Source organism: Copadichromis virginalis, linkage group LG6, assembly GCF_057382275.1.
Source record: "Copadichromis virginalis isolate Kocher_CV1m ecotype Utaka linkage group LG6, C_Virginalis_male_GT1.1, whole genome shotgun sequence".
Lineage (NCBI taxonomy): Eukaryota > Metazoa > Chordata > Actinopteri > Cichliformes > Cichlidae > Copadichromis > Copadichromis virginalis.
Window position 1 is genome coordinate 18226395 of NC_140623.1, and position 25894 is coordinate 18252288.

Consider the following 25894-nt stretch of genomic DNA (forward strand, 5'->3'; position numbering starts at 1 on the left):
GCCTCCCAGAAGGACCCGTTGTCATGGTAACCCCTTTACTAGGCTCTTCCAGACCAAGGGTGGGAAAAATAAGGTTTAAAAAAAAAAAAAAAAGACAGAAAAATCTAAATTACTCAAACATCTTGGATGTGCCTTGTGACTGTATTAAAAAAAGAAAAAGAAAAAGAAGTTGAATTTGGGCTTTAAGTCTTTTTAGTTGTCTGCCTGCTTTTTCAGCTTTTAAAGGCTTTTTGACTCCCATTTAGGATTTTGCATTGTGTAGTTTGCTAATCTCTGCAGTGTAGAAGCCGGACTGTGAAAGCTTAACTGTCTTAAGCATCATAATTGTAAACCTAAGTTAGAGCTTTACGGCAATTGTTTAGCTGTGAAATAATCATCAGTCTTAACTGTTCGCTAAAGCAACCTTTGCCACAGTACTCACACACTTTCATTAATTCTTCCTTTGGTTTCCTCTCCTCTTCCAGATGTGGACAGCAATGAGGAAGGAGGGCCTGATGGCACTGCTGTGGAGGAGGAAGGCTGGTTTGGGAACGCCTCTGACACGCGCTCAGAGTCGTCGTCTTTTGGAGACACCCAGGATGAGGTCCTCCTGCCCAGGGGCTCCTCTCCCGACGAACGACCTGGAGTCAGCGCTGGGTCTGGGGATCATGACACCTGTGGAGGTGAGAGCTCACTGGGTTGCCCCACGCCTATCCATCGTGCCTCTTTGGAACTTCTTGGACTGGATGGAGGTGCATTCTCGGCCCAGGACACGCTCTCGTCTGTGGTATCGTCACTGTACGGCGAGGCAGCATCTCGAGCCCTGGGAAAGCCCCTCAGCAGCAACCTACGGCGCCTCCTAGAAGCTGGGTCGCTAAAACTCGACACCGGGGAGCTCCTGGGTCGGTCATCACGGGGAGGGGCTGGGGGCGACTCTCCTCCAATAGGTCTAGCCCCACCTTTGACACTCTCTCCATCTTCCCACCACGCCCAGCAGTTAAGTGCTCTTGCCCGAAAACTGGCCAGTAACAACAACAACAACAGTGGCTCAGCCTCACCGGCCTCCACAGCTCCTTCAGCCACCAACATCAAGCAAGAGCCCCTAGACCCCTTTAACTCTGTCACCCCAAGCAACGGCAGTGGCTTTGTATGGGCAGGTGTGGCAGATAAGTGGCCCCCAGCCAGCTGCTCCACGCCCTGCGGCTCCAGCCTGTCCCCGGACTCTGCAATCCAGAAGTTAAAAGCAGCAGCCAACGCTGTGCTTCAAGACAAGAACGCTGTGGCCTCTTCAACGACATCTTCCTCCTCATCCACCTCTGCCTCATCTGCAGTGCCCACCCTGGGTGGGGGTGGTCGAGGAGACGATGTGGTGCGCTTCGATGCCTTTAACTCTCCGTTTAGCCCGCAGTCAGCTAGCTCCACCCTCGCTGCGCTCTCCAAGAAAGTCAGTGAACGGAGCCAAGCCTCATCAACGGGCAGTGCTGCTACGGACCACCAAGCAGCGAGTTCCTTCCTCTCACTTGTGTCTATGACCTCCTCCGCTGCCTTGCTCAAAGAGGTGGCAGCCAGGGCAGCAGGAAACCTGCTGGCAGAGAAGAAAGACGGTTCCCCCTTGGCAACTACTGGGGTCCTCCAAGAGGACGTGAAGCCCCTGTTGGACAAGAACCAGAAAGCACCCACGCCCTCTACACCCAATCAGAGCCTAGAGTTGCTGTTGCCCTCTCCTCCTAAGGGCAGAGGGAAGCCCAGCAACCAAGCAGGTAATCTAAAAGCACAATAAAGGACTATAATAAGCATGGGAATCACTATAAGCATAATGAGATTAGTGAATTAATTAAAATAATGGTTGCACCAGTACGGTACAGTACAGTAGGTGCATAACTCCATATTTCTCTACTTAAAATATGTAGTTTTTTCTTCTTTAGCAGGAGAGACTTGCAAAATTATTAAAGTACACTCAAGTGTTAGATTGTGTTAAACACACAATCTGTCTGCTTAAAGTTAAACAAGACTGCTATGGTTGAATGTGCAAGCTTGTCTTACTGCAGCAGAAAATAATTCACGTCTTTTAACTGTCAGTTCAGTTTCTATATTTCCCCAGCCATCGTGTGGCCAAACATACAACACTATGAAATTCAAAGTCACACCGTTAGCAGTGCTAAATTATTACTTCGTTCTAAGGATGACTCCAAAAAGCGCAGACTCGTGTCTCCTTTCCTTTTCGTGTAGCAGCGGCAGGTTCGCATGTCACCAAAAAAAAAAAAAAAAAAGAAATGCCGGCGGAGAAACAGAATTGTGAACTTCGGTGACATGTTTTCTCTAGTTTTGTAATGGTTTTGTTCTCACCTCACTGGCGCTGAAGCAGTGTGTAGTGTAGCCTCAGCTTAACTGTCAGCCGAGCAGAGAGCATAGCCGAGAGAAAACAGCTCTGGCTGGCCTTCTAGTCTGGGAAATGGTCTGTGGGCTCGACGGGGGGTTCCCGACTGAGACCTCACTGCCTTCCCAGACCAGCTCGTTTGTGCTCGGATGTGCGTGCTGCCAAAAGGGGGCCGTCAGTGTGTGCTCGGCACAGTGGGGAGCCCTGGAGTCCATATCCATCTCAGCAGCCTCCTCCTGGCTTCATACCCCACTAACCAGAGCCCTCTGCACTGATCAGCACAGCAGACTTAAGGCCAAACACATCATACTTTCCACTGACTGGATACAGATGCGTGCACTCTTTTTTTTTTTTTCTTTTTTTTTTTTTTCTCCCTCACTCTTTCTTCTCTCCTCTCGTACACGCTGTCTCTCAGTTACTTACAAATGGGCACGCAGTATAATCTGTAAGAGCGTGCTCAGATGTAGACGTGCAACCCAAACAAGGGTGCACACACAGATCTCACTCTTGGACAGGCGGAGAGATGACTTCAAAGTGCAAGCTCCAGCTAAGTAGTCTTAAGGGAGAACAGAACGTTTTCAGGGAGATGGATGGGCACTTTTGAGGGATTGTGTCGCAACCCCGCCAAAACTAAAATGGCTGGATCAAATTGACTTCAGACAGATGAGGCAGTCGATGTAATATTCTGTGATCTGCATGCTAAAAAGGGGTCTGCTCTAACCCGGCATGCCGTCAAGGTCGAGCAGCACTGTTAAAAAAAAAAAAAAAAATGCAGGTAGTTGTTTGGTCGCCAGACTGAAAAATGTGACCTTGATTATTGACTGTCATGTCTTGTTTTATTGTAGACCCTCGCTAGTTCTGCTATAAAACTGTATCACGCTGGCATGCTGTGCTTTCGTGTTTTAGGAAGAATCGACTCCCGTTTTTCTAACACGTGATTAGGCTTACACATGTTAAGCACTAAACACACACACGCTGCCTCCTGGTTTTATTTCTGCTTTGTTCGCCTCAACTTAGACTAAGCACAAGTCATTTCTGCATTGTGATCTCTGCTGTGCTTGGAGAGGTTGGGCCGCAGATGGTGGTTTATTGTTGCAAATAGGCAGTCTCGAGGTTTTACACCTCAGGTCAATGAATGGCTGAGCACAGTAATTTCACCAAACACTGATTACCAGATGTTTTTCAAGGAACGGCACTGGAATACTTATGAAGCCATCCTGACAGGCCCTTGTAGAATTTGTAATGCAATCATGCCTCTTTCTAATAAGACCAATTAAACAGTAATGGATGCCGGATATGAAGCCAACAACAATAATCGAGATACTAAAACATGCTAGAGTTTTTTGCTTTCATTGTTCCATCGCTTCCAGCTGGTGTTTCTCTCGTGATAGTTTTCATCATTAGGTGCGCAGACGTTGTCTCTCGCAGATCTGATCAGTGTCTGAGTAACTCCCTTATTAAAGAGGGGATTTGCATTTCTTTACAGTGGGATTGTCAAACATGGATCCTGCGGCTGAGAACAAGCCCACCGAACTGTCCATCCCTGATCCGCTAGGTGGCTTTGCAACGTATGAAGATCGTCGTTAACAAATCCAATTTGTTTTCAGCCAAATGCACTTAGTGCAGTTTTAGTGCAGTGGTGCCGGCATTATTACATATGGATCTTTTGAGATCAAATAGGATCAATACTTTTGGCAACCGTTGCAAGAGCTTGGTTCGCATTGCCGGCAATAAGTCGGACTCGTTCCCGGTGGGTGATGGGCTCCGCCAGGGCTGCCCTTTTTCTCCGGTTCTGTTCATAATTTTTATGGACAGGATTTCTAGGCGCAGCCAAGTGGCGGAGGGCTTTCGCTTTGGTGGCCTCAGAATCTCATCTCTGATTTTTGCGGATGATGTGGTTCTGTTGGCTTCATCGGGTGAGGGCCTCCAGCTCGCACTGGAACGGTTCGCAGCAGAGTGTGAAGCAGCGGGAATGAGGATCAGCACCTCCAAATCTGAGGCCATGGTTCTCAGCTGGAAAAGGGTGGAGTGCCCACTCCGGGTCGGGGATGAGTTCCTGCCCCAAGTGGAGGAGTTCAAGTATCTCGGGGTCTTGTTCGCGAGTGATGGGAGAAGGGAGCCGGAGATCGACAGACGGATTGGGGCTGCAGCTGCAGTAATGCAGACGCTGCACCGGTCCCTCGTGGTGAAGAGGGAGCTGAGTGTAAAAGCGAAGCTCTCAATTTACCGGTCGATCTACGTCCCTACCCTCACCTATGGCCACGAGCTGTGGGTAGTGACCGAAAGAACGAGATCGCGGATACAAGCGGCAGAAATGAGCTTCCTCCGAAGGGTGGCTGGCCTCTCCCTTAGAGATAGGGTGAGAAGTTCGGCCATCTGGGAGGGGCTCAGAGTAGAGCAGCTGCTGCTCCACATTGAAAGGAGCCAGCTGAGGTGGTTCGGGCATCTGACAAGGATGCCCCCTGGGCGCCTCCTGGGTGAGGTGTTCCAGGCATGTCCCACCGGGAGGAGGCCCCGGGGCAGACCCAGGACACGCTGGAGAGATTATATCTCTCGGCTGGCCTGGGAACGCCTTGGTATTCCCCCGGATAAGCTGGAGGAGGTGGCTGGGGAGAGGGAGGTCTGGGCCTCTTTGCTTAGGCTGCTGCCCCCGCGACCCGGCCTCGGATAAAGCGGATGAAGATGGATGGATGGATGGATGGATGGACTTTTGGCACGCTTGCTTTACAGTAACTATCCATCCATTCGCTTCCGCTTATCCTTTTCAGGGTCACGGGGGTGCTGGAGCCTATCCCAGCTGTCATAGGGCAGGAGGCGGGCTACACCCTGGACAGGTCGCCAGTTTGTCGCAGGGCTAACACACAGAGACAGACAACCATTCGCACTCACAATACTCATTTACAGTAACTAAATGCTTCGTTTAGCTAGTGCATATTCATTCATCAAAGTCCATCAACATCTTGGGACTGGATCTTGCCTCTAAATAAAAAAATAAATAACAGAAAAATAAGAATAATAATTCTTTGGTTCCCATCAAGGCTCTCCTGAGGATGGTGGCAAACCATTCCAGTGTCCTGTGTGTGGCCTGGTCATCAAACGCAAGAGCTACTGGAAGAGACACATGGTCATCCACACAGGCTTGAAAAGCCATCAGTGTCCGCTGTGTCCCTTCCGCTGTGCTCGCAAAGACAATCTCAAGTCCCACATGAAGGTTGGATTTTATTTTTCTCCTCTCTGATCTGATCCCCTTACATGTTGTGTTTGATCACTATTTAAATGTTTCCATTTCTCTTTTGCATGATTTAATACTGTTGCGGCTCACAAAGAAATGTAGAAATAAAGCAAAAGATGTCCTAAAGCTGTCTTCCTGGCACCATGCAGTGCTGGAGATAAGGAGGGGTTTGACGCTTAAACCTGTCCCCATTTTTTTTCCCAGGTACATCAGCACCAGGACCGGGGTGAGACGTTTCAGTGCGAACTCTGTCCCTTTACCTCCTCCCGTCACTTCAGCCTGAAGCTTCACATGCGCTGCCACCAGCACTTCCCACGCACAGACGTCAAGGTGAAAGAGGAGATCACCACTGACACGGAGGGCGAGGGCTCCCTGATGGGTGACGGCAGTTCCGCAGACATGAGAGCAACGGAGGTGTCCCCGCTGCACTCGGACGCTCAGCAGCAGACGTCCCCTCCAGTCGAGGCGTCCTCCAATCACATCCACATCAAGGAGGAGCCACAAGAGCGAGACCTGTCCGTGCTCTCCCCCTTCAGCATCTGCAGGGACCGTGCCAGCAGCAGCGCCAACTCCCTGGACCTACCCGGAGTAGGGGTCGGAGTCGGCGTCAGATCCAGCCCCAGCGCTCCGACCACAGCCTCCTTATTCAGCCCTGACATCACTACCAAAACGGCCACTGACCTGCTTATGAAGCTTTCAGGTTAGCATAGATTTATTTTTTCCTACGTTAAACGAAAGCTTTTTTTTTTATAGTGCAGTCTTTACAGTGCTGCATTTAGTTAACGCTGTGCAGAAACGCATAGAAAAGCAGCTCACACAGACGCAGCGGTGGTGTAACTCCTGTAATCCATAATTGCTTTGTTTATTGTGCCGCTTTCTCAGCTTGACTTTTTAAACTCGACTCACTGCAGTTGCACTTTCATCAAGAGTTTTTCAGTTCTTCCAAACTCTCATATGAAGACATCGGCACTGATCTCCAGCTAGATGTTGTCTCCCCTTTGCCTTAAGTTTTGTTTTGATTCTTCATTGTCACCAGAAATAACATTCGTAAGAAGTGTAAACACTTTTTTATGCTTATTGTCTCAGGTCAAGGCTGCAGAATGTCTCTGAGCTGTTTTATTTTTATTTATTTTTTATTTTAAATGGCTTATAAAAACGAGAACGTAAAATGTCTATTAGTTCAAACATGCGGGGAATAGAGAGTTTTAGCTTTTGACAGCAGCACGTACACCAACGCATCTCAGGCTTCTTTTTTAAATTTTATTTTATGGGCATTAACATTAGAAAACATTTAAAATTCCCATTGGTGTCATTCTTTAAAGGGTGAAAAGAAACGTAACAGTTCAGACTATGTGCATCTAGTCGCACTGCACAGATGGGTTTTGGCATATGTGACTGAGCTCTTTAACTTATTGAGCACAGAAAAGGTGGTGTCATAATGCCACATGTATTCAAAGTAATTTCAACTATACTAAAGGAATTCAAACCTTTTAATCATAGTATACTGTAGTGTCTTATACATCATACATACATCATCCATTCATGATTTGTTTGTGTACCATACATTGTGGTACCCACACGACAATAGTGGTTTCTGATCCAGGTTTTGGCCTAACGTGTTCTTGCTTGTGCATAGGTATTTGTTATATATACTCTGTATTGCTATTGAAAACATAATGTAGTGAACTGATACAGCATCTTAAAATATTCCAGTAACATCAGTTTAAAAAAAAAAAAAACAAACCCTAGCACAGATGACGCTGAGATAAACACGGGAAGGTGAGATCTGGGCTTTAAATCCATATTCAAAAGCTGACACATTTCAATGATTGATACACAGAGTTTATGCATAAGTGAGAAACTGTTGGGCTCAACACATCTAGCTCATTTACTCACATCCTCCTTCTGCCCAATTCACTGCATGGGGCTAAGACTGCTCAGAAAGCCTTTTCTGAGCTTTTCCTGTCTCTTCTGTTTTTTGTTGTTGTTGCTTATGAATTGAGGACCCTGTCGGTAATGACTCAAAACATCTAACATAAATTGCTGGTAATCGGGCAAAGCGCATCCCACTGTACGCACAACCAGGGTTGGTAGCAGCAGAATGGAATATATACAGGAAATTGACTTATGTGCCACTGTGACGCTCTTAATGCTTTATCTACTAGGAGTAACCCTTGATGCTCTTTCCTGAACTGAGTGGTTTCTGTCATATTTCGGTCATGTGACTGGGTTTGTATCACCTACCCTTGGGAAAACCTGGAAATTGTCTTTATAGATGTACACAGAGGTGTCAAAACCCATCATTGCTGGTACGAGGGAGGTCGTCCAGTGTGGTATTTATGGGGGAAAGGGCAGAACCTTAAATCCAATAGCATAAAACATGCAGTTCATGCAAACATGCATGTTCTTAGTTAGTCTAATTTTTGGAAATTGCAGTTATTTTTACATATCAATACCCAAGTAAAGGTTCAGTTTTAAAATCATTTATCCAGTCAAACATAAATGCAGTATGATGGGGTGTTTTTGTTTTTTTTTTTTTTGTTGGTAAAATTGACACTTGGTAATGCCCGGTGGCACGTCTTTAGCTCTGTGCAGCTGGGCACTGATTAATTCCGCAAAAGCAGTCAGGGACTAAATGATTTGCTCAAGGGTACCTCGTCAATAGTGGTCAAGGAATTTATTTTCTCGCCGGCATCTTGTCAGTTGTCACGGTTGGTGACTAATTGTAGATTCCTGGCGTCTTCCTCCTGCTTTTCCTTGCACGTGTTGTTATTATTACTGACAAATTCAATTCCAAATTAGCCAAAGGGATAAACTGAATATTTACCCAAGCGGACTTAAAGATTGTCGTCTAAAATAGAAGACTTCATATTGGCTGCTCTTGATAGGAAGTTTGTCCTTTCCTTCTTTATTTTCCTAAGCCAGCTATGATACTGCACTTTCTTGAACAAACTTAACAAACACGCTGTTCCCAGCCGTACGTGGCCCGACCCATGTTTAGAGGCATTTCACTGTGTTGCAGAAAATATCAAAAGATGAGCTTGGAGAAGATGGCAAGATTGATGGAAAAAGGTTGACCGGGGTTCAGCGCCAGGGTCGAGGCGACGACTGCCACTCTTCCTCTTAATACTGTGTAATTAGATTGAGATCTTGAGAGTAAGGATGGGAGGGGAAAAAAACCCTGGGAACATTAGATTAATTAAAAATTTATGCATAATTCATAATTAAAAAGGAATTCATAATTTGAAATGATTAGCGCCCTCAGCGCCATCCTGTGACCCCGCCAGGATGCACGGGGACTCGGCTCGGCTTAGTTAACTCCCGCTCGATCTTGCACGCCCCGGCTCCACATGGATGCCCCCTGGGTGCCAGTTGCGCTTCACTCCCAGACTGCACAATCAAGCCCAGGCAACTCCCAGAGGAGCCAAGATGGCTCCCTGCAATGTCAGCCCAGTGTCAAGTGGCGGACATCTTAGTCGGGGCATCATTCAAGGAGAGTGAGGCAGGATATAAAAAGACAGGACGAGAGGATGTTGAACTTGAATGCGTGATGATGGGCTTTAATGAATACCACTTCTTTGATCACAAAGTTCTCTCCCTTTGTTGGGGGGCGGAGTTAAAGAAAGGAGGGTTATGAAAGTGGAAAGAAGTGGGCTCAGATCTTTATGAGACTTACCCATGCCAAGGAGCAGCCAGGAAAGGAGAGGTGAGGAAGTTCCTCCTGGGACCTCTAGACTCCATTTCTTTTGACCTCCCTGCCAACCCAGATTGAGTGCGTACACGAGCAGCTCATCCCTCCTGCTTTTACACCGCTGTCTCAGTGCCTCGATCCCACAAGGCCCTATGGAGGCGGGGGCGGGGTATTAAAAAGCTGCAGAGGGAAAAATTAAAAAAAAAGAAAAACGGGGAGAAAAATGAGACAGATAAAGTGACAGCAAGCAAAGGCGGAGGGAGTAAAAAGCAAAGAGGGAGTTGCATTGAGTTCCCCAGGCATAAAAAGCCAGTGAACTCTCAGTGACCTCTGACATAATAAGCATATCTCTTTTTTTTTGGGGGGGGGTGGCTGCCCTGCTTTCCGTTGAGTGTTATACTGATAACCTTTGATTTTTATCCTTGCACACTGACACAACCGTTAGCTATCCGGTGTGATCCACATTTTGATTCAGAGATGAAAGCCACAGAGGCACTTTGAAATGCACAGCCTGGGAACATTTCACTGTGCCCAGTGGACCCCGAGTTAATAATGACAGCGGGCACTGCACACCCTCCGAACACCCCCTCCACTCCCACCCCGCTGTGGTGACACAGGCACAACGTGCTTGACCCTGGCTGGGTGTGAATAATTGGTGTGCGGGGGGGTTTATAGGAGGTGTTGCATCTGTCATGATGCTTCTGCAGTTGTCTTATTTATGCGTTTCCTGGGAGAGCGACTCCCATGTGGTGCTTGGGTACAGTAATGTGACGCAAAAGCAGAATTTAGACTTGTAAAACATGCCATTTGTGTGTCATCCTAGCAGGAGATCGAGGTTTTTTGTGTGTATTTATGCATATTGAAGGAAAAAAGTATGCAGGAAAGATTCTGTAAGCCATTTTTTTGGGAACGTCTCATGACAGAGTCTTTTTGATTCCCTTCTTTTAAGAATGTCTAGATTTAATCGTATGTGTCCCCTGCTTTCCAGCTCTGCATGAGCAGATACAGGCAGGTCTTTTGTGTGTGACCTCTGGTCCATACATCCCCACTGCAGCCATCAGTATCACTGTCCGGTGTCTAGCACACTGTCAGCTTTTGTTGGGTTCTCAACCTGCCCCATGTAGCCCTGTGCTTTTTTTTTTCTTCCTCCTCTTCTCTGAAGAAAAAAAAAAAAAAAAAAACAGCAGCCAATTGTCAGAGGGGGAGCAGGCCGGCGTGACAGAGGTGGAAAGCTAATGAAGTTATTTGACGGCAGCCCTGGCCACGGAGCTAGAGGTGAGGTGGAGTGGACAAGCGCCTGGCAGTGAGACAGATGAGGCGCAAGAGAGAAGCGTAGCGAGGGGGAGAGAAACGGGCAGGAGAACGGCGATGGAAGTAGCGTTGGTGGCAGGTGTCAGAAGGGTGTGATAACACGGAGACAAACTGATAGCATCGTCAAACCTGAGCTAGAACCAGCGCAGGGAGCTGACACTGGACATTGGTGCGCACATGCACAGACACACACACAGTCACGAAACTCACATAAGCGAAGCCCAGTCACCCAGAGATGCCCATCTCCTCCGCGAATCTGTGCTCACTTCACAGAATGATCTGCCAGGGACTGGATGCTCATGATGCTATTGTGATTGTGAATTTTGACAGACAAAAGGCCAAAAGTGTAAGCTTGGTGGTGTTGTTGGCTGAATAGTTCCTGTTGGTGCTCTGCGCTGCCTTTTTTTTTTTTTTTTTTTTTTTTTGTTCTTGAGCCATCAGCTCAGAGGAGTAAAAAACAAAAAACTTGCCTACTGGATTAGGCTACTAAATTATTCATTGGGATCTGTAACATAGATTCTGAGTGGAAATGCGCTCTATTTATAGCAATCCAAAAGGTCACAGGAGTGGTGTGACTTTGTGTGTGAGTGCACGTCCTGGAGTTGTTTTTGTTCTCATGAGGCCGCCGAGGAGAAGGATTCGAGAATCCGAGCTTGCGTTTAGTATTTATTTGTCAGTGGTTTAAGCGCAGCGACTGCCCGGGGTTTGAACGCAGCATGACGAAGCAAACGGCAACACAAAGTATGGTTAAATGTGAGTTTTTGTTTAATCTGTGTTTGTAAGGCGCTGACCAAGTGTGCTGTCCCTGTCTGATCCGACATGGCCCAACACGCTTCTAATTAGAGGACGTCCTTCCAGGTGCTGACCAGGTTATACTTAGCCTGCCCGCTGACATCTGACAGCATGACATTTCCAGCTGGTGCCATGTGCGACCCTGCGCCACTGCCCCCCTGAACTTGAAGGTCATCGCCCCACCCCCATGTCCCCCCACCCTCCCCTCCCTGCTGCTGCTCACCCTGTTCCTTCCCAGCCTCTTGAACTGCAAGCCCAGCCCTGCCATTGTGTGGCACTGTGGCATCACAACATCACATGGGTGGTCAGAACGCCAGCACCTGTCCCCTTTCCCTGCCCTGTATCCCCTGTCCCTGAGCCCTCTATCCCTCCGGCATAGATCATCATTAATCAGAGGGGCCGGGGCCAGCGCAGATTGATGATGTGGGCAGGGGGCGGCAGGCCTGTGGCGGTTAGAGATGTTAGGTGAGACGATCGGGTGAGGAGCGGAGCAGATCTCTGCTGGGGCCAGAGGAGACTGGACAGCAGTCTGCCCAAGAGTGATAGCCTCTCTTATAGCCATGCTCTGTGTGTGTGTGTGTGTTTGTGTGTGTGTTGCAGATTGAGTGTCCATGCTAGGATGTACGAGCTGTTTCAAACTGTACAAGTGTCAGGGGTTGTGCCAGTAGATGTGAAGATGTGTTTGTCGCTGCACCACTTGACATTAGCACAGTCAAACAGTATTAGCATTCAAATGGAAAAATGGAAAGCCAAATTTGGTGTGGCTAATTATGAAGTTGAACTAGTGATACCTGCATAGCTCCTTAGCAGGTACTTAACCGTGGTGTCTGCTGGAGCGCTCGCAAATTGATTTATTGCAGATTGCAGTGATGTCCTTCTACAAATGAGTCATGTTGCTATGGGGTAAAAATGACATTATATACCAACTTTATTTTTGTAACTTCTGTCATGTTTGGTTATCATAGCAACGAAGCTGCTTCTTGACTCGCATATGAATTTGCCCCACATCACAATGCCACTATTGCAGATAGTGTTCACAAGTCACATGGGCTGATCTCTTTAGATTTTGAATAAACAAGATCAAAGAGCATGTAAACTCGGCTTTTTCACTTCATGCAACAGCGGGGGATTTTGATCCTTTAATACGTCCAATTAAGTCCAGAAGGCTTTGTAAGTTTTCAAGTTATTGTGTCCTCATAAATCAAACGAATATTGTGCAGTGCATTTTTGAATCATTTGACATAGTTAAAAAAAAGAAGAAGAACAAAACTATATTTGGAAATGAAAATGGCTCTAGTGACATAAAAAGGTTCAGTGAGGGATCTAGAGGAAGTGGTTTTTAATTTTGTGGCCAAACAGTGTGACTTAAATTTAAGTAACTGAAGTTTTGTGACATTGCACAATAATCTATTTGTTAAAAAAGTCCTCAGTACTCGCGTTCTTTCTGAAAAATGGTATAGTGCACCTGCACTTAATTGGTAGACAGTGGTATCCTTTAACCTTCTGTTCCCACAGCCCTGTATTAAACAGACGTGACGTGTCTTTCCACTAACAGTATGGTATATTTTTGGCAATATTTTTAGCTCTTCTTTTTTGTGTGTGTTAAAGCAGTTTTTATTTCAACCATTTTTCTGAGCCATAACCTGTAAAAACCTTCGCTTTAGCACAGGGAGTAGTGGAATGTGCTCAGAGACACAAAGAGAGGCGCTTGCCCTGCTGTTCTTTTCTTGGCGGCTATCGGAAGTTGCTCCATGTCTAATTATTAATTATTCATCTAAGGCGGATTAGATGTGGCCCAGTTTCTCTTGAAGATGACTTTAGAGCAGAGGGATCCATGTGACAGTTCAATCCCTAACCTAGGCTACACACAGCAAAGATGGCAGATAAGACTTCGGCTGATTGCTATCAGAACTGCTGGAATTATTTCATGTCCAATTATTTCATGTCCCCTCATGAAGGGGATTCAGATGATGTCAAATGCAAAAGGAAACGAGGAATCCAGACTTAAGGTTGAGAATAATATGCACAGAAATGAATGGGTTGGGGAGAGGGAAAGGCTCTGTGAGGTAGAAAAGAAAGAGAGGAGGAATTCTGAATTTGTTGTGGATACCCTTAAGACGAAATGAGATCATAAGATTGCGCCCTGGGTTTTTCCCCCCATATCGCGCCAACTGTTGGCCAGTATGACCTGTGATATCCCATTGTGGAAAATGTTGTCATTCATTTGTTTTTTTTACATTTTCACAGTGTTGCGTAAGTGACTTCAGCTTATGAAATGCATGTCAGGTGTTTTGGTCATGGCCTTCTTTGGATAATCACTTTTCCCTCTGATCTCTTTTGTCTTCTTGACTCCAGCGGCCAATCAGAGGGAGACACTCAAATCTCCGTTCCAACTGAAGGAAGAGCCCAAAGTGGAGGAAGCACTGAGCCCGAGACCATCCTCCCAGTCCCAGAGCCAGATCCAGCCAAGCTTCCCTACGACTTTCAGCCCAGACGGGCCAACGGTGGCTGCAGCAGCCACAGATCGCCCAGGGTCGCTGAAACCAAGAGAAGGAAGCCCCATGGCTAAGAACAGCTTGCTGAGCCAGGATATCAACGTTAAGGTCGCCTCTGAGCTGCTGATTAAGCTTTCAGGTAGACTATCTGCTTATCTATAGAACTGTAGAAATGCAAAATGAGCTTTATAGCTCTCAGATCGGTCTTTGCAACAATTGGCACAGTTCTGTGCCCTTAAATCTATGCAAAACACTAACTCTGTGGTCTTCAATATATATTTTGAATTCTTGCACTGTATTTCGTGAGTTTCAACAAAGCAGTTTCTGCAAACATACATATCTAAAAGAACGGTCACCACTGCAAGTAGTTCTAGGAAAGAACAGGTCACGCACTGTTATCTTGTTATTTATTGTACCAGTTGGCTGTTTATGTTCCAGATCAGCTTGGGAGGTTAGATGTAGGCCAAAGGTTAAGACGCTGACTGACATAAAACCCAAGCTAAAACTGAGGAGAGTATTACGGACCTGCAGGGGGATAATTGTCTTTGTTTTTTTGAAGCTTCTGTTTCACTTTTATTTTGTTTAGTGTCTTCTGCTCTGATGTCCCCCAAAACAAGGCCAGCAAATGGCAAATTATATAATATTATATAACCTTGCTTGCATTGTTGAACTTAAACTCAACCCTGACTTGCTCCTTGTTCCATGTCAGGCAGTTTAAGAGCAAGAGTTTTGACATGAACCACGTCTCAACCTGTGCGGACCGCTCTGACATCATGCATTGCAGCGTGATTTAGCCTTTGCCTCTTCTGGTTCCCTGCCCAAGGAAGCAGAAGATGCAAACCTGATTCCTTCTTTCGGAGTGTGTGCGCTGCTGCTTCTGCGCTTAGCATTACATAAATGCAATCATTGTTTTCAACGTACTATACGGTTTGTATCACGGGCTAAATAAAGTGTTAGAGCAGGTGCTTTTTTTAAACCTGCATCAGAATCTCTACTGAATACCAGGTCCGGTTCAAGTGTGTTATGGACAGGTGTTTGTCCACTGTGGGCTGCTGGAGTGCGTCTCTCAGGCAGTCAGGAATGAAACAGGCTGAAGTATGCACCGAAACAGCTAGCTTTTCCAACTACATATGAGCAGAGTGATTCTTTCCTTATTGATTGCTTAATTGCAGTGCTCACATTATGTGTACAGCGCAATTGTTTTTCCTTTACAAGTATAAGAGGAAGACAGGCGGTGCAATCATAAAACGTACAGTGTGGCACACTCGTGCAAGTATGCATCCACACAAAGAAAACAAATGGCTGTCTGACGGTGGCGCAGTGGGGTGTTGCTCCATCCGTGGCTCTTCATCCTGTGCCAGTACGTGCACGCTTGACAGACACCCTCACACACACCGGTTGCCATTGTTCTCTCTGGGTCGACTGGTGTTCACAGTGACTCATGCTGGCTGGGAGCTCTGTGATAGTACACGTGTGCTGCTCCAGTGCCTGCCCCCAGGTCACGTTTCCGTGTGTGTGCATGTCTTTGCAGAAGACAGGGATTACATTATTGGCCCGTGAGTGTAAACAGAGAAATTGAGACAATGCTTATGGGCTTTATATAATTCCTTCACTGTACTCCCTCTACCTGTGCTCTTTGTTTCATCACTGCTCTTTCCCGTCCCTGTGCTGACGTTATCCTGACAGTTTATTTGGGCTTCAAGCGGCATGACCAGCATTTATCCCCTCCCGTTACTTACACTAGCTCTGCAAGGTTGACCTAGGTTAGGGAAAGATGCTGCAGCGTTCATCCGTCCGCTGGCTCCCTCTGCCCCCTCACACAGTCCTCGGAGCGCAGTGCCGTCCATTGCCATGGCAACAGTGGGGGCGGTAGATGGAGAGGGCTGTCTAGAGTGACAGCCTTGACAAGAGTCTGGACCCTCAAATGACCCTGGGGGGTGTGGAGGAAGGGAGGAAAAAGATGGTGAGGAGGAGGAGGGGAGGGAAGCGGGTAAAGGTCATTGCCGTTACAGTCACGTGTGATTACGATCATGAGGTTCAAGGGCATCTGCACTGTAACCTTTCTCTGTCCCTCGTTAAAGGTCAGGCCAAGTACACAATAAGCCAGTGAGGGTACTCGGAATAAGGAAAACGCATCGGTATTTTAGGTTAAAACATCCTTGTCTGTCTGTTAAAGTGTTTATTTCCACATACTTGTATGTCAGTACAGCAAATGGACACAGCCTAATTAAATTTCATCTGCTCGGCTTTCCTCGACCATGGCATTGGACAGTCAGAGCAAGTAGGGTTGTCATCATTACTGCCCATTGTGCTGTAACATAAGTTGCATCATCCCTTTAACTAGGTCACATCTTCTCTTCGCGCTCTCTCTCCCTCTTCCTCTCTCATCCTTATCAAACATTTGTTGGTCGTATATAGTCGCCTTGCTAGTGCTACCTCCCCCACATCTGTTTAAAAACCAGGCTGCTGGTGTCTGGGGGCTAATTACGCCAGGCTAAATAGTCCCTGGCGCCAGCGGCTAACGTGTCCTAGCAGATGGGCACTGGTGTTGCAGGGCAAGGGGAACATGGCGTCACAGGACGGGAGGGGGAGAAAAGGGGGGGCGATGTAGGGCCCTAGGTGGTGCCCTGGCAGACTGGCATCGTGTGGGTAACAGCCGTGCCTCCCACTCACCATCCAGCCACCCTCACCATAGGTGTGAAATCACACTGTACTCACTTAACTCTTTTTTTTTTTTTTTTTTTTTTTCCTTAGGAACAGGCCTTGCATCTCCGAGGACATTTTACGGGCCCTCTCCCCTCTCTAGTGCTCGTTACTTTGCTAATAAAAGTTGCATTAAGCAATTTTGACCACTAAGGAGCAGAAAGATTTAGAGCGAGCAGTTGACAGCAACACCCTTTTAACATATGAGGTTAGTTTTATTGTTGTTGTTATAGAAAGCCAGACTGTATGCACTCACTCTGCAGGAAAAGGGACAAATGCATCACACTGGAGCCTGTTCCGATGTCCATTCAATTTTAGCTATTAATATTTGCTGGCAATTCCCCTGGTTTGGTGGTCCACCTCTTTGATAGAGGGGTCGCTGTGATTTTAAAAGCTGTAAGGTTGGGCTTTTTCATCTGTGTAGCAGTATCAATTAACTGAATGTTAAATAATAAAAAAGAAGCCTTTTCAGCTTTTTTCCAGTAGTAGCGGCAGATCTTGTAGCACTGGCCAAATCTAATTCATTGATAATTAACAGTCAGCTTCACCTGGCTTCCTAATTAATGGACTTGACACGATTATCTCAAATGCAGCAGCTACAATAACATGATAATGTTTAACCACAAATGTGGAACTTAAAGAAGGTTGTGGATTTGTTTACCTGGAAGAAATCATTTTTCAGTGATAAAATATTTCAACTATGGTTTTGTGGAAACGAACAAACAGTTCATTAATTTATTTATTTTTTAATCCAATGAAAATCTCATTTTGACAAGCAAGCTTTTTATCCTCTTTGATTACATACATGGATACAGCTCACAAAGGACTTTTTCCGTTTTTCCTCTTTAACTAAAATGTCAACAGATGGTTTTTTCTGCAGAATTTCTTCACTGGTGATGTGTTTCAGGATTTTTGTCCATGTACTACACATCTGGGCTTTCATTCAGTTCTTTCACAACCCTCCTTTTGTTGGTAGTTTTTCTGTTGTGGAGATTAGGATTATTATTCTGTTAAAAGAAACAGATGCCTCACAGGTCATCGACTGGCAGTTTCATTAAACAGTCCAGCATGCTGACCTTTGAGTCAGAGTTTGGAAAGTTTGAGTGTATGCTCTTCTTTTTAACGGCCAGCCTCAGATATGGAGACTCTGGTTTACTTATCTTCCTCTAGATCGTCCCGCTTCTCTTCTGGTTAGAATCAGTTTGGTTGGTTATGTGAAAAATGTAATACACACCATGGACAATCTTTCTTTTTTGGCAGTTTCCTACATGGGCTGATCTGCTGTGGGGGTTTTTCTTACAAGACTTTTTGGACCTTTCTAAACTATAATTGTACCCACAGAGATATTGAAATAGCTGAATGTATGGATTCTTTTTTTCTCCTTTTTTTAGCACATCAATTTTTAGGGAAACAAATTGTTCATTCATACATTTTCTTAGACCAGGGGCGGGCAATTCATTTTCGTAAGAGACCACTTGAGAAACTGTTGTGGAAGACTACATAAAGCTGAACTCAGTTGTGCTCAATATTAATTTATATTAAGTTATCTTCTTATAAGCTGCTACTGTTACTGTAAAAGTAGATGTTACACTTTGTAATGAGAATGTGAAATGGGCGTACTAAAAATGCCAACATTGTTTCACTATTTATTCAACATTCCCAAAAACAGTTTTGAATAAAATGCGTATTTTCTTTCAATGACTCTATGCTATTGCTATTTTGCTTGTAGTTTTAAGTGGGAAATCTAGTCTGTTTTAGGCTTAAACTATTTAAAATTTGGTTCATTGTATGAGTAGAAAAGCAAGGGGCAGTCACAACAACAAGTGCAACGTCTGCCTTCCTTTCAGAGAGCTCTATTACTTTTCTTCTCATAAAACTCTCAAATTTCTGCTCTCAGGTCCCATATTCTTTCTCTCTTTAATGGCACCTCGATGAGCTACCTGACAGCTGTGTGGTAGCCTGTGTCACCATGTTCAGTCTCATCCTAGTTCAAAAGTAAAGCAAACTGTCTGTGATTTGGTGTTCTTGCTCTGATTAAGTAAACTAATTTAGTAATCAATTTCCATGTGGTTAATTCTTAGCAGTTGCTTACACCTTTCAGGTGATATTTCAGTCACTTTATCTTGTATCAGTTTCTAAAGTCCAACATTTTTCCCTGTCAGATTTGGACCTCCATCCGTTGTAACACCATCCTGTTTGTCCTATTTCAGCATGAGCCTATCCAAGCATGTACTTGTCATGTTTAGCCTCATGAGATGATTCAGACACGGCAATCTGCTCTCCACAAACAAAGTACACGCTTTCACCTCATACTTCAGTCAATAAATAATTACAAGTCCAAGTCTTGTTAAAAAATATAGGTTGTGCATTAATCTTTTTATTTTGTTTTAGGGTTTGTTTGTTTTTTCTCCATTTTTCCAGCGCATTTAGAGAGAATCTGCATTTTCATGCAGACATGCTAATTTAAGTTAGAAATAGCAGTCCTTCAAAATAAGAGCAACAATGTTGTATTATGATTTCCCAGAAAATCATAAAAAGAAACTCTCAATAAATACAGTAAACCATTTTATTGGTGACTGAAATGTGACAAAGGCTACGATACAAGTATTTACATTTGTGTCATAATTTGCCATTGACTTGGGTCCAATATAGCCCACATACAGTGCCACTGTCTGCCACCCCCAAAAGCCTGAGTGTTTACAGGGCGAGAGCCTGGGTACAGCCTGGGAATTCTTTTAACTATCAATGTTATCCTGTTAAAGGGATCATTAGAAAATAAAGCATCCTCTACACCTACATACATTAAAAAAAACAAACCACACACAACAAAAAAAATCCGTCATTTGTTTATTTACTTACATGTCTGATCAGTATAATATTCATTTTGTTATAATGCATATTAGATACAAACATAAATACCTTTTATTTAAAAAGATGAGGTAATTTGAATGAATCCCAGCTTTGGTTTGGATGTAAAGAATGTTAAATATTTAAAACCTTTCCTCTTTCTAGCAAATAAGTAAATGCGATTGTAATTTTTCTCGTCACTTGCACGTAAAAGGATTCACTGTTTACTCAATATAACCTATCACAGCGTAATGCCTAAGCACCTCATTCTAATTCAAAACACTGGCATTACTGTACGGTATTACTTTATATTAAGCTCTACACTGTTCTGGCAGTGTCCTCACTGTGCCTCCTCAGTGTGGCCGCTCGCTGACCTCTCCTACTCCCGCCTTCCTACTTCCATATTCTGTCTCACTGGCTCCTCATCACTGCCTATAAGTTCTATTTACAGAAATGCAGAGTTGATTCCTTTTGCCCCTTGCTGGATGTGTTTGCTTCCTGAGTGCCTGGTAATATATGCAGCAGTGATTGACAAAATTACAGAGGAAATCACTTGGCACCTTTTGTCCTGACCTTTGTATGATAAGGCTTTAGTATCCTTACCTCAGCTCTGGCTTGTGTCCAATGTTTTTGTTTAGGAGTACTTCGCTACTGGCTACTTATGGGCTGTATATCAAGCACGCTGCTCCAGAGTCAGATGTAGCTGCAGTATGCAACCGTTGGAAGCCTGAACTACTGCACACTGGCTGGTCGAGGATCAATTGTAGCAGCAGCTGTCTGTGAAGTCTGCAGGCAAGGCTGCTGTGGCTCCCACATGACATGCAGTCTCTACACTGCAGCCTTTGAAGCGCCTGAACTCTTCACCCCTGTCTGAGCAGGTCGGTTGGAGAGCAGCAGAATAGAGAGATTGAGAGAGCGAGGGATGGGGGCAGGGATGGAGAGAGATGTGGAATAACAGAGCAGGGAGAAGTGTAGACTTGGGTAACGGGAGGGGGAGAGGTGGAGAGGTTGTCATTTAGGCTCTAGCTATTCCTCATCCTTCTGTCCTTTTCCAGCTCTTCTTTCTCACTTTGCTTTTTTTTTTTTTTTACCCTGTTACCCTCGGGTGCTTCTTCTTTTTTCTTCTTCTATTCTAGCACTGTTTGACATCTTTCCCTATCGTTACCCATCCTCTTTACCTCTCTATCTCCCTCACTGCCTGTCACTCAAAGTTTTTATTCCTATGCTTTCATTGCACCAAAGTAGTGCAGTAAATTGACTGTGCATGTATTAAATCACTGGACTGTGTGAGTGTTTTAATCCAAGTGTAATTGTGCAACCTGTGCACTGTGTATCCTCAGCAAAACAGGCTCCCAGGTCCACACAGATTCAAGTTGACACCTGAGGCCAAAGGTGATCACTAAAAACAGAACATCACACAAATCCCAATCACTTCCAGTCTGACTCAAACACTGAGTGGAGATGTGGAAGAGAGAATGAGAATATAACATGTTTGTAGTAATGGGGCATACATTCAGAGTTGCACAGAATGGCTGCTCTTATAACACTTCTTATATGATCTAATCAAAGCACATTTTTATCGCTCAACTTCATTGCAGCTTCATTTCTCTGGTAAAACAGAGACACAAAGACGTGAAGTACTGAAACTAAACCCAAATTAAACTAAAAGGCCACTTCTTATTTTAAAAAGATTCGGAACGACAATGATATGTGCAAGTCTGTGAAATTGTTTCATCTGCTCTTAAGAACTGAAAAAAGATCTTGAGCCTTCAGAAAATGGCAAATAGACACAACCTTTGTGTCTGTTATTTTGACATGTATCAAGAGGAAGTGGACACTTAAAGTACTGTGCAAACGTCTCAAATCAGTCATTGAATTTCTTTTGAGTTGCAAATTCCTTGCAAAAATGTGTAAAAACATGTACGAATTAGGTGCAGTAAATTATTGAAACATGTGCAAACAAAAAATGAAAATACAGCGTAGTATTAGCAAAGACAAAAAAAGAATCTGTACAATTCTCACGAGCTTGAAGTGAATCTTTTGGACGTTGGCTGCCTTTTATTCTGTTCTGTCTCGATGATCCATGAGTGATGGTGTTCCACTGTGTGGTTTTGTTGTTGTTTTTTTTCTCTATCCAGGTATGCTTTTACTGCACTTGCAGTGTGTTTGGGATCGTTGCCATGCTAAAAATTAAGCCGTTGACAATTAGATCCATGTTTCAGGTCCTGTGTCAGTCTTCTGATTCCTAAAAGACATGGCGTTTAACTGCTGTTCCATCTGCGGTACATAGTTTTTTTTAATTTTTTAGGTGTGCACTTGTCCTCCACTTGTCCATTTTCATTTTTAATGACACACTCGCACTATGCAGAGAAATATCAAGTTTTTGCCAGTAGGTTTTTGTGAGTCACATTGTTGGTGCAAAACTTCTATTTAATGTCTGTCAAACTGTGTCATCTTTACCATTTTTCAGAGATTCATCTAAACAAACTGGAACAGATTATTTATTTTTCAAACAAGCTGCTAGTAGCAACGATCCAACTTGAAATTAATTCTTTCCTAAGCTTCCTATGATCTGTAGACACAACATTGGTTCATCCCTTGTGTTTGACGATTTTATTTTATTTTTTATGCTTGAATGATTCATAGGTCAAAACAAACTTAAAAAGATTTCTCTGAAAATGGTCATTACAAGGACTGGATTAAAAAATGAGTGAAGAAGCAGCGAGAGTCCAAAGAAATCCCAGATAACTAATGCTGAAGACCACTTAAAAAAATGCAAGAAAGTTTGGCTCCTTGAGCAAAATATAAAGAAATGAGGTGTGGCTCGAGACTTTTGTACAGTACTGTATTAATTAATGAAATGCTGCCATGGAAACCATCAGGAAAGTGGAGGAAGCTCTAAGAAATTAGCCACAGAAAGTTTTAAAAATAGAATATTAATGGAAATGGAAATATCCCAGATGTGACAAACTCCTTTTACTATTTTTGTGTAGTCTGGTTCCCATCTTGAAATAGTGGTGCTGGAGCAACAGTGACACTAAAGAAAAGCTATGATATTTATTGAGAAAGGGCACAGTCTCTTTTGTGCGTACCATGCACACTGAGACATTTTTCCAGACCTGATTCTGTGGCGTAATGGCAGCTGGAGGCTTCTGCACTAGAGGGGAACACACACACACACACACACACACACACACACACACACACACACACACACACACACACATGCGCTCTTGCACGGGCTGGATTCAGACAGTGTAAGGGCCGCTTTTTATGGCTTCAGAACATTAGGTCATGACCCCAACCAAAAAGCCATAGCTATTATCAATGTGGGAGTAAGGCCACATTTTCATTTTTTTATTTGGTGACAGGTAGACTTTTCATCCAGCCTGCTGTGATGTGATCCTTTCAGTGTCGGCGTGTTTAAGATCAAATGTTTAGGGATGAATTCGACCAATCAAAATTGTTGGACTGAAACTGTGACTACTCTTCAACCAGTTGATTGATTGAAAAGAAAATCTGTCCATGTTTTTTCTAAATTAACTAAATTTGCTGCAGTGCACGGCACGCTCTCAACTTAAAAAAAAAAAAAACAGTGCTGCAGCATTTTAAATAATTTAAGGTAGTTATTTAATGCTCAAATGATAAGTGTGCACTTGTCCATATTTATATGACGGCTGAAAATAGGTCTTTCTTAACCACTGATACCAGAACATGTTTGGTTGCATGAGAGCACATCGCCCATCCAGACATCCTGGAGAAGTAAGCCCTTTAAAATGTGCTACGTCTGTTATCATGTGATCGTTGTGTCATGGCTTTTTGAGTTATAAGCATATTTATCCTAACACGTGAATGATCCTCTGGTACATTGGTGCATTTCATCTGCTTTGCAGCAGATCAGTTCACGCAGCCTCTGTCACTAGGGTGGAGATCTGATGGTAAAGGCTCGAGTGTCCCTTGGTTGACCCTGACAGTGCAGTGCCCCCTACCCCCTCCACCCTCCGTTCTATCTCCTCCTCCTCTCCTGTGCTTCTCCATCAGCCTCTCTGAGGTTACTCTTGGCCAACTCTGGCCACCTGATTAAGGGATTAGTGGGGCTGATGGTTGTCAGTGTCCCCCACATGCTGGCTACTACCAATAAAGCAGACACCTGGACCTCAGGGAGGAGGCAAGGGGCTGGTAGCACGTATTTCATGCACATAAACACAGGAGTGTATGCATACACATGGATTTAGTAAATTCAGTTTTAATGCAGGACCAGTGTTTGTCTCACGTTGGCCTTTTTGACCAGACGGATAAAGAATGTAAGAGGAGAGGTGGCAGGGTTAGCCCAGGTCTTTTATTGCCCTCCTGTCTTTCTCTCCTGCTCCTGTAGCCTCCCCCACGCCTCCCACTGCTCCTGATGTCCTGCCAAATTTGTATATCCCTTTAATCGTGTGAGTCGCCATGTCAGCAGCACTGTATAAACCCCACTGCTTTGTCTTGCTTCTGTTTGTCATCACACCGAGACTCTGCCTCCTGCCATCACTCTGGTCAAAGATCAGCTATCTTGGAATTGCAGATGCTTAAGGATGTCCCAATGTTGTTCTTTTTTGGGGGTTTTGTTGTTGTTTTTGTGTCTTGGATCTAAGTTACTTATTTATTTTTCCTCATTATGCAGCTGCACAGTAAAAACCTGCTGTAAAATGAACTCAGAAGTACATTTAATCTGGTAAATATAGCAATCAAGACCACTGGAGAGCTTGTGACACTGAAATAGCTCGGTGTAACCCCAGTTTCTTCATATTTTTCTTTAAACATCCATGGATGGAATTTGAGTCTAGATCAGTTCAGGACATTCCTAACAGCTGCCATCTCCCTCATGACTATTTTTAGCTGCTCCCTTCTTTAAACTTGCACGAGAAACAAGTCATTGGTTGCTTTAGCATTTTGCATCATTGATTGCGAGATGGTGGGGAGGGGAGCACATTACACGTGTCATCATAAACAGAGAGGCATTGCTTCCTAGGTAACATTTAAAGGGTTTTACTGTCTCTGTTGCTTGCCTCAGTAAACCTACATGGACTGCTGTCCTCAAGCGACAGCATGACCTCCCGCTGCCCTCTTGCCCTCATAATCACACAGCTAGATGCTAACCGGCCCAGCTCAGCTTTAGAGCCAGTGCTCTCATGCTTTGGCTGTTATTCGGATTTCTGCTGGTTTAGATTTAATTCCATTCATGCAACATCTGTAAACACGCATGCAGGATGCTTAATTTACTTGGACCTGAAGGGAGAGTTTGAGTGTTTTGTTCTGGTGAGATGGTGAAATTTGAATTAACTAAATGTTTTTTCCCCTTTTTAAAGAAGTTTAAACTGAAGTCTTACTTGATTCTTTTAAAACGGCATGCCCCCCTGCTGGGGTTTAGGGTCTCTGTGGGGGTAGGATGGGCAGAAGGGATGGGTGGGGTATGGAGTGAATCTCGGTTAAGTGAATGTGATTCAGGCAGGGAAAATAAACTAGAATTTCATAATGTAATCATGCTGATCATTACAAATCTATTTGGATTTCTTTATTTATTTATTTTTAATCGTTAGTGATTGACAACAATTGAAGTGAGTGGTGTAAACCTTTTTTGTTTTTGCCTTCTGAAGTCAGGAAATGCCAGGATCACTGATTTAACTTAGTATGTTCAAAGATAGAAGAGGGAGGGTTTTACTTTTCTTAAAATAGACTTTGCTTAAACAGAGTAATCACGTCTGTTAGGTAATTTTAGAGGAAAAATGTGCCAAATGAAGCACTTTCATCAGCAATTACACCGTTCTGTTGTCAGGTTTACTTGAAAAAGTGCAGTCTAATATTATACTGCGCTAAGTCTAGACAAATTAACAATAGAGAGTTTTATAAAATGTTCAATAAGGATGGATTAATTGGAATACAAGAACAAGGGCCATCAATTATAATTAGTTTAAGGACCCCGGTCTGATTGGCTGGAGGAATGCAGGCAAACAGGACAGGTGTAGTGATGTTAAAATCTGAAATAAGGCGAGGTGTGGAAAAATGGAAATGATCATGAAATTTGAGGATGAATAATGTTATTCAAGAGGAATGAGAGACTGTTCTTTTGTTTTTGTTTTTAAGGAAAGTTTTACTTTCCTGGGCTTCCTGAAATGATCAGAGGTAATTGGATGATTGGATGAACCTGCTACAGTAACTATACATGTATATATGAATCATTATGAGGGGTCGTAACTCCAAAACTGACTGGAACCAATGGTTTAATGTAAATGGCGTACTGTATGTTTCTGTTTAATCTTAAAAATTCATTAAGTATGCACTAATGTAGTTAAAAATATACGATAATAATTGTAATAATACTGCTAATTTTTCTTATTAAGTTATTGCTCAGGGTTTTCTGTGGTTTCGGTATCACAGTAAGCTAGAGTGAAATCTTTACCTACAAATATTTGGGTGTGCTGGTTGAATCT

General features: G+C 44.1%; 1 protein-coding gene across 3 annotated transcripts in view; it reads left to right on the plus strand.

Annotated features, from left to right (window-relative positions):
* znf827 (zinc finger protein 827) overlaps positions 1-25894 on the plus strand; it is a 73915-nt gene that overhangs the window by 22571 nt on the left and 25450 nt on the right. For all 3 annotated transcript variants that reach the window (XM_085459015.1, XM_085459016.1, XM_085459017.1), the window contains exons 2-5: positions 465-1739; positions 5395-5567; positions 5793-6288; positions 13738-14016. In XM_085459015.1, the coding sequence (XP_085315141.1) occupies positions 465-1739; positions 5395-5567; positions 5793-6288; positions 13738-14016 (2223 nt within the window). The remainder of the gene's footprint in view (positions 1-464; positions 1740-5394; positions 5568-5792; positions 6289-13737; positions 14017-25894) is intronic.